The 8,400-nt window shown below is 48.6% G+C and overlaps 1 protein-coding gene across 1 annotated transcript in view; it reads left to right on the top strand.

Moving 5' to 3' along the window:
* PITPNA (phosphatidylinositol transfer protein alpha) overlaps positions 1-7,696 on the top strand; it is a 33,536-nt gene extending 25,840 nt beyond the window's left edge. The window contains exons 9-12 of the mRNA XM_015421867.1: positions 124-231; positions 3,391-3,513; positions 3,830-3,902; positions 6,090-7,696. Of these exons, the coding sequence (XP_015277353.1) occupies positions 124-231; positions 3,391-3,513; positions 3,830-3,880 (282 nt within the window). The 3' untranslated portion in view covers positions 3,881-3,902; positions 6,090-7,696. The remainder of the gene's footprint in view (positions 1-123; positions 232-3,390; positions 3,514-3,829; positions 3,903-6,089) is intronic.
* The last annotated feature ends 704 nt before the right edge of the window (positions 7,697-8,400 follow it).

Here is an 8,400-nt window from a genome sequence, read left to right as displayed (position 1 = left end):
GGCTGCTTCCGTGGCAGGTTAAGGACAACCCAAAGAGGATTATGCCATGTTAGATGGTCGTGCATAGTAGGTTGGGTCACTTAATCGAGGGATCCTGTTCTGAAGGCTTGTGTCTGTTTGCAGAAGGAGATCCTCAAGTCAGACTGTCCGTACATGTGTGCTTACAAGCTAGTAACAGTCAAATTCAAGTGGTGGGGGCTGCAGAACAAAGTTGAGAACTTTATACAGAAGGTGAGTGAAGATGCAACAGTGGTACTTAACGGGAAAAGGTGGGTGAGGTGGCCCAACCCTTTGTTTGGCCCTTTCCTTTTCCTGCATGAGAATAATCTGTGCAGGGCAAGGAAAAGATTTTTTTAATCACTTAGCGTTTTTGCGGCCCTCCCCAAGGTGTCCAAGAAATGATTAAGCAGCAGTTGCGGCAACTGGCTGCTGAAGGGTGAATGAATGAGAGTATCATTACCCTCCTCATGGCAAGAGCAGCCTTAGTAAAACTGTGGCGCCAGCTAATCCTGAGCATACGGCTCCCATCTAAATCAGGATAGCCCTTGCTCTATTTTAAGCCAGTAAAACTTGAAAGTACAGCATTCTGACCATGGGGCCCTTTACAGTTGGTGTTCCAGGAGCAAGTCACAGAGAGAGTGTGGCAGAACGTGCAGCTGCCCTGCCCTCCTAGGGGTTCCCAGCTCCCTGGAGGGGCTTCCACTCTCAGGTAGCCTGCCGCCACCACCTGATTGCTGCTGGAATTTCCCACTGGGAGGATCAGGACTCCCAGCTTCTCTTTCCAAGCTCAGAGGCCTTGCCTCATTGTCTCCCACTGCCCAGAGCCTGGTCATTGCGGGGACAAATTAATGCCTTGGGCGGGCGCCCTTGGAGGAATAGCCGCTTGCCAACTGCCTCCCTCCCTCCTGGGATCCCCTCTTCAGATAGTGTGTTCGAGACGGTGGAGGTCCAGCATCAAAAGTTATAAAGTATTTATTTAAAAAATGCTTACAAGCATATTTTTAACACTGCACCAAATTGAGCAAGGAGAACTTGGTCAAAACGCAAATCCTCTGCCCTTTTCTCTATATGTGCCCTATCAGCTGTTAAAATGTCGGGCAGGCTCTGTAGCTTAGATGTTCTAGCTCTCTACAGAGCTACCATGATCTTAAAAGCTGGCTCCCACTCTCCCAGTTGAGCACATAGTCAATGGCTGCCTGTTTGCAGAGAAGTCTGTGTGTGCTCCTGGTTGCAGTACCCAAGGAAAAGATAGTGTCTTCCTCTTGCACTGAGATTTTATGATCTCTGGTACTCCACCCCCTTGACCCCGGTCAGCCCAGGTCAAGGAAGCTTTTCCTGTCATCTCCAAGAAGTCCCTTCCTCAAGCCTCTCTAGAATTTGACATCCCCAAGTCTCTGTTTCCTACCTGAAGGGGGACAGACGGACTTGACCATCCCTTTTGTCTAGACCAGTGTTCCCTCTAAGCTGAGTTAGTGTGAGCTAGCTCACAGTTCATTAGCCCCCAGCTCACTGATTTTTGTCTTGGCTCAGGGAGGATGGCTCCAGAGCAAACTAATTTATGCAGGAGCCAAATTGCTCACTCACAACTTTAATGCCAGTAGCTCACAAAGTAGAATTTTTGCTCACAAGACCCTACAGCTTAGAAGGAGCATCGGTCTAGACCCATTAGCATTTGTATGAAGGTGGGCTGAGGTAGAAGCAAACTGACTCTCACCTCTGCCTAGCAAAAAACCTGTTAAAACGCAACTTGGAGGCTTTGCTCCTTGCCACCTTCCCAGGAGAAAATGCATTTCTTCACAGGGAGAAATGCACCTGTTGCTCTCTCTCACACATCCCAGACAGTCCAGGTTCAAATGCCAGCCTTGGAAGTCAGCCTCTGACTGATGCAAGGGCAGCATCATGGCAGACTGGAGCCCCAGTGCTCTGCAAGGACGCCACCTCGATTGAGAACCTTTTGATGGTGTGACAGGCAACAGGCCACCGTGTGGGAATGTTTCTGCCTCTTGTTCTCACCTTCTCGGCTGCGATGGCAAGGTCTCAGAGTGGTCAGCCAAGGCCGCTGAAGGAAGCCGCCAGAAACTCCATGCTCTGGAGGGTCCAGGGCCTGTTCTCTCCGCTCTAGCAAACTGCCTCCTGCATATCATGACTCCGTCTGGTCCCATCACGATTTGTTGTTCCTTGGATGTGTCAGCCCCAGTGTGTTGCAGCAGTGAAAAAGGCAAACTCTCTGTTAGGGATTATTAGGAAAGGGAAGGAGCATAAAACGGCTGATATTATAATGCCCCTGCATAGATTGACAGTGTGGCCTCATTTGGAATACTGTGTACAGTTCTGGTCACTGTTCTCTCGAAAAGGACACTGCAGAGCTGGGAAGAGTACAGAGGAGGGCGACCAAGATGATTAGGGGGCTGGAGCACCTTCTCTATGGGTCTGGGACTTTTCTGTTTAGAAAAGAGAAGACTAAGGGGGGACATGATCAATGCTCCCTTTAAGCTGTGGAGTCTTGTGAGCAAAAATTCTACTTTGTGAGCTACTGGCATTAAAGCTGTGAGCGAGTGAGTTGGTTGCTGCATCCATCAGTTTGCTCTGGAAGCCATCCTTCCTGAGCTAAGATAGAAATGCGTGAGCCGGAGGCTAAAAAACTGAGCTAGCTCACTCAGCTTAGAGGGAACACTGGACATGATCAATGCTCCCTTTAAGCTGTGGAGTCCTGTGAGCAAAAATTCTACTTTATGAGCTACCGGGATTAAAGTTGTAAGTGAGCGATTTGTCTGCTGCATAGATTCGTCTGCTCTGGAGCCATCCTTCCTGAGCGAGGACAAAAATCTGTGAGCGAGGACAAAAATCTGTGACCTGACTCAGCTTAGAGGGAACACTGGACATCATAGAGGTTTATAAAATCATGCATGGGGTGGAGGGAGTTGACAAAGAGCAATTTTTATCCCTCTCCCAAAATACTGGAGCTCAAGGGCATCCCATGAAGCAGATGGGTAGATTTCAGGACAGACAAAAGGAAATACCGCATTACACAGAGAGTGATTAAAATGTAGAATTCGCTGCCAGGGGATGTAGCGATGGCCGCAGGAATAGACAGCTTTCAAAGGGGATTAGCTAGATTCATGGAGGAGAGGTCTACCAGTGGCTTCTAGCGATGGTGACTGAAGAATCCACATTCAGCGGCACCAAGCCTCTGAATACCAGAGCCAGGAGATAACATCAGGGGAGCGTCTTAGCCTCCATGCCCTGTTGTCGGCCCTCCAGAGGAACCGGTTTGCCACTGTGTGTGACAGGATGCTGGAGTAGATGGACGATTGGTCTGATCCAGCAGGGCTCTTCGCATGTTCTGATGACCTCATGCCAAGTCTCAAAGCTCCCTTGTTTCTTTCGCAGCAAGAAAGGCGGCTTTTTACAAATTTCCACCGACAGCTATTCTGCTGGCTTGATAAATGGGTTGACCTGACGATGGAAGATATTCGCAGGATGGAGGATGACACCAAGAGGCAGCTGGACGAGGTGAGTTGCACGCGGGCAGACCGAGGGACTGGCTGCTGAGGCTTTTGCATCCCAGCACGAGCCTCAGTGGGATGGTGAACTTCCTTTGGGCTCTCTGCACCCCCCAAGAGCAAAAGAGCTCTCACTCCATGGGCCTCCTGCCTGTTGGACAGGGCATCGCTTGCACATGGAGCAAGACCTTGCTGAGACGGCTTGCGGTCAGAGATCTGCTTCCGTCTCCCTCGCTGGCCGCAGGAAGGTGATGTCATTCCTCATCCCTGTTTCGCAGAGCACCAAAGAGCACTCTTTTTTCTTTTCTTTTTTTGTCCTGCTGCAGATGAGAGAGAAGGATCCCCTGAAAGGCACGTCGGCTGCAACGGATGACTAGTGTGGATTCCTCTTTGTGTTCAGTAGGTACCCAGAGTGTTTTCCGGGCTTGCCATCTGAACCGAGAAAAGGAGGCAGTTCAGACCAACTTGGGGAATGAAATAAGATGCAGACCGTTTCATAAGAACATTAGAGAACATAAGAGAAGCCCATGTTGGATCAGGCCAATGGCCCATCTAGTCCAACACTCTGTCACACAGTGGCCAAAACCACCAGGTGCCATTGAAAAGTCCAGCAGTGGGGCCAGGACACCAGAAGCCCTCCCACTGTTGCCTCCCCCCCCCCCCCAAGCACCAAGAACACCTGCCCCAGCCTGTGAGTTCCTATCTATACCTTGTGGCTAATAGCCACTGATGGACCTCTGCTCCATATGTTTATCCAGTTCCCTCTTGAAGCTGTCCATGCTTGTAGCCGCCGCCACCTCCTGTGGCAGTGGATTCCATGCATTAATCACTCTTTGGGTGAAGAAGTACTTTTATCTGTTCTAACCCGACTGCTCAGCAATTTAATGGAGTGCCCACAAGTTCTTGTATTGTGAGAAAGGGAGAAAAGTACTTTTTTCTCGACCTGCTCTATCCCAGGCATAATCTTATAAACCTCGATCGTGTCATCCCTCAGCCGTCGTTTCTCCAAGTTAAAGAGCCCCAAGCGCTTTAACCTTTCTTCATAGGGAAAGTGTTCCAACCCTTTTATCATTCTAGTTGCCCTTTTCTGCACTTTTCCCAATGCTATAATATCCTTTTTGAGGTGTGGTCACCAGAACTGTACACAGTACTCCAAATGAGGACGTACCATCGATTTATACAGGGGCATTATGATACTGGCTGATTTGTTTTCAATTCCCTTCCTAATAATCCCCAGCATAGCGTTGGCCTTTTTAATTGCAGTCACACACTGTCTTGACATTTTCATTGAGTTATCTACTACGACTCCAAGATCTCTCTTTGCCAGTTCAGACCCCATCAGCGTGTATTTATAGTTAGGATTTTTTGCTCCAATGTGCATCACTTCCCCACTTGGCCACATTGAACCCCATTTGCCACGTTGACGCCCACTCGCCCATCCTCAACAGATCCCTTTGGGAGTGCCTCACAATCCTCCCTGGTTTCCACAATTTCCACAATTAAGTCAGTTAGCTTTAACTTTAAATGGTAAAGGGAGCTCTTATGTTATACCAGTTGTTCTGCAATGAATTCTTTGGGTGCAGCAGCTACCTCTGGGTAGATTCCAGAGGCTGAGGACGGGTGTCTTGCCACTGAGCAAAGGATGGAAGGAGGTTGTGCCTTTGGTCCCTCTGTGGTTCTGTGATGTGCAGTACTGATATGGTTTTTTTCTCATCTCAGAAAGCAAAACCACCATTCCTTTAATTTTGAAATAAGTCTTGCGGGGAGGTGAGCTTTTAAAAACACCCCCCCCCACACACACACACAACCAACGAACTGCACCATCCGTGGCCTTGCTGATTAACAGTTTAAAATGCCTCAAGGGGTGCCTCCTTCTGGGCTGTCCCGCTTTACCAGTCGAGGGCCTCCACACAAGCCATGATCTCTGCCCTTGTCCGCAGCAGTGGGGTGGGTGGCGACCAGCAATGTTCCCTCTAAGCGGTGGAGTCTTGTGAGCAACGCTTCTACTTTGTGAGCTACTGGCATTAAAGTTGTGAGTGAGCGATTTGGCTACTGCATAAATTAGTTTGCTCTGGAGAAATCCTTCCTGAGCTAAGACAAAAATGTGTGAGCTGGAGGCTAAAAAACTGTGAGCTAGCTCGCACTAACTCAGCTTAGAGGGAATGCTGGCAACCAGGTATTTTCAGTAGGGGCACCTCTCCTGTGGAATGCTGCCCCCTCTTGAATTTTACTGGCTGGCTACCCTTTCGGGCGTGAGTCCGAAACATTTGTTTTTATCCAGGCTTTCAACTAGGTGACTGATCTGAATAAACCGTTTTTACAGTCTGCTTCTGGCGTGAGAACGTACGAGGATTATTTAGGCTGCCTCGGCATTTTATGTGCTTTTTATGCTTATGTGTTTTTATTTACTGCTTTTTAAGCGGTGGTTAATTTCAATGGCCCCTGTTTTTATGATTCTCGTTAATTGTGTGAGCTGGTCTCTGAAAAGGTGGCATATCGATATGCAAGTTCCGCTGTTCACAGCCCACAGTACTTCCCTTTTGGAGACACGAGCCCTGACCTTAACTTTTTGTCTTTCTCCTCCAGTTGCAAACGTCAGCAGGAAGGCCCAAGAATTCTATCTTCTTGACCGATGGACCATCTCTGGATCAAGTTGTCCACTATCCAGTTGGCAGGCAACTTCCAATCTCCCCTAGCTAACTCTAGTTGCCCCTTTAATATTGTGAGCAAATAGACAGTCGTTCGGTCCTGAGCACTCCAGCACTGGCTCCTGGGAAGGAGGCTGCGCCGTGGGGACAGCCACACCTGTGACTTCACCTTCTCCTGCAGTGTTCAGACCAGTTTCTATGTGGCCCTTCTTTTGATTTCTACGTGACATTTTTAGCTGAAACTAGTTTTGTGACGTGATTTAGATTCCTCTGTGTACATATCATTTTCCTTTGAAGCATTTGGGATAAACTCTGCTGCCTTTTTTGTTTCTCTTCAGCTCCTCATCTTCCTTCAGTCATTTTATGGAGAGGGGAACTCAGTATTAGAGTTGCAATGACTGCTGTTCCATAGGATCCCCAAAATGATGTGCAGGGTTCTTGTTCTCCAGGTACAAGGTGTTGCTGCTACCCCAAGAGCTCTTGAAACATGGGAGTGTGTGGGGTGTGTGTGCTCCCTTACTGCTTGCCTCTGTTCTACTGCACACCGGGTCATTGTGGTTTTGGAGCCCCCTGTTTGCTGCTTTGGGGTTTGTGAGTTTCAATAGCAGAGCGACCCCTTAAAATAGTTGTGAAAACGTTTGCTTTTCTCGTCCTTTATTACAGTTGATAAGGGAAAAATGGACTTTCATTGGACCACCAACAAATTGTGCAAGCCAAATTCAGTTCTTTTTCTGTAGGTCCTGCTCAGGTACCCGTGTACCGTTCCTTAAGCAGAAAGAGGGCTGACCCTGAGAAGGGGAGGCAATGTGGAAAGGGGATTTATCTGCCTTTGCAGAGTATTAAAAAAAAAAAAATAGAAATCACAGGTCCTATTTACAAGCTGGCCAAGCTCTTTGCTGCTGGACGTGAAGACCAGACTCCACCTCTTCTTGTATCCGTTTTAGACAATCAGATGAGCAGAATGGAACTGAAGGAACTCTGCTGGCTTGATTCCGGAAGTGGGCAGTAGAAACCCAACTAGCTTGGGGTCCCTGTGGCTTCCTGTGAGGCAGCAACTCTGCAAGCAAGGCCGCCTTTCTCTCCAAAGCGAGCTGCATCTCAGAGAGAGTAGTCTTCCCCTCCCCCCCACCCCATGGCTGGCTGTTACTGGCTCCATCTGCTTGGGAAAATCAGTGGGAGGGGGAAGGACTTGGTGCGAATGTAGGTTAAAGCTCTGCAGCTCTGCTTTTGAAGACGGGAAGGGGGGCCCCACTGCTTTGGAGGAGGCAGTTTTTATCCCTGTTGTTCATTCTTTTGCCTTACTGATGACCAAGTGCAATAAGCAAACTTTTCAGTAGATGCTTTCTCGGTGACCATGCAGGGCTTTTGCGTATGCGTGTGAACGTTGATTTTTTTTTTTAGGAGGCTGATCTGTTCTGTTTTGTTTTTTTGCTCTCTAAAAGAGAAGCCCTGCAGTCAAGGCAAAGCTGTTTTGGCCCAGGAACAAGCAAAGGTGCTCCTTATTTCTTTTCCTCCAGAGCAAGTGAGCCGTCAGGCTAATCTTCTTGTAATGAAAAAAAGCTGGGGATTAAAACAACAAAAAAAGTATATATTATATATATTTATTGACTAATGAATTGTAGGTAGGATTCTGATGCTTGAGACTGTTTTCACAGCTGTTCTTACAAAACAAGGGAGGCTTGCTTTCTGGTGACACTGTCTCCGTGGAAACAGACTGTGACATTTTAAAAAAAGTGGGATTGTGGGGGGGGGGGGGTTGAGAAATCCAGAAAGATTCTGGGTTGTGAAGGTACAAGCTCTTATTAAAAACTCCAAGCTTTCCCGTGTTCGCGGTAAGAGCAAGAAGAATGCAAAGACCTTCCGCTCTGTTTGTTCCTCCCCCCCCCTCTGAGCTGCATCTGAGCCCTTCTCCCTGCCCCCCTCCGTAGCACCTGCTGCTGCTCAAGCGCTGTATAATGTTTTGCATTGGCTTCATAATACAGAATCCCGCATCCCAGAGCTGCTGGGAAGGGGGTGGTGGTCCTGTGCCCCCTCTCCGCCCGGCTCTGTTAGTTCCGGGGACAGAGAGAGGAGGCCCGGGGGAGGGGGGGGGGTTGGTTCTGAAATGCATATCCTTCGTCGCCTTGATTAGCTGATCTCCTTGTTTTTCATGTGTGTTTGTGCCTTTTCTGTCTCCTGACCTTCCAATACTGGCCTATTGGAAGCCACTCCAATAAAATCATAGAGCAAAGCAGCCTGCCGTCCGCCTC

Source organism: Gekko japonicus, unplaced genomic scaffold (genome assembly GCF_001447785.1).
Source record: "Gekko japonicus isolate JY-2015 unplaced genomic scaffold, Gekko_japonicus_V1.1 scaffold21, whole genome shotgun sequence".
NCBI classification, from domain to species: domain Eukaryota; kingdom Metazoa; phylum Chordata; class Lepidosauria; order Squamata; family Gekkonidae; genus Gekko; species Gekko japonicus.
Note: the sequence above shows the minus strand (reverse complement) of the source record. Positions and strands in the feature narration are given on the sequence as shown.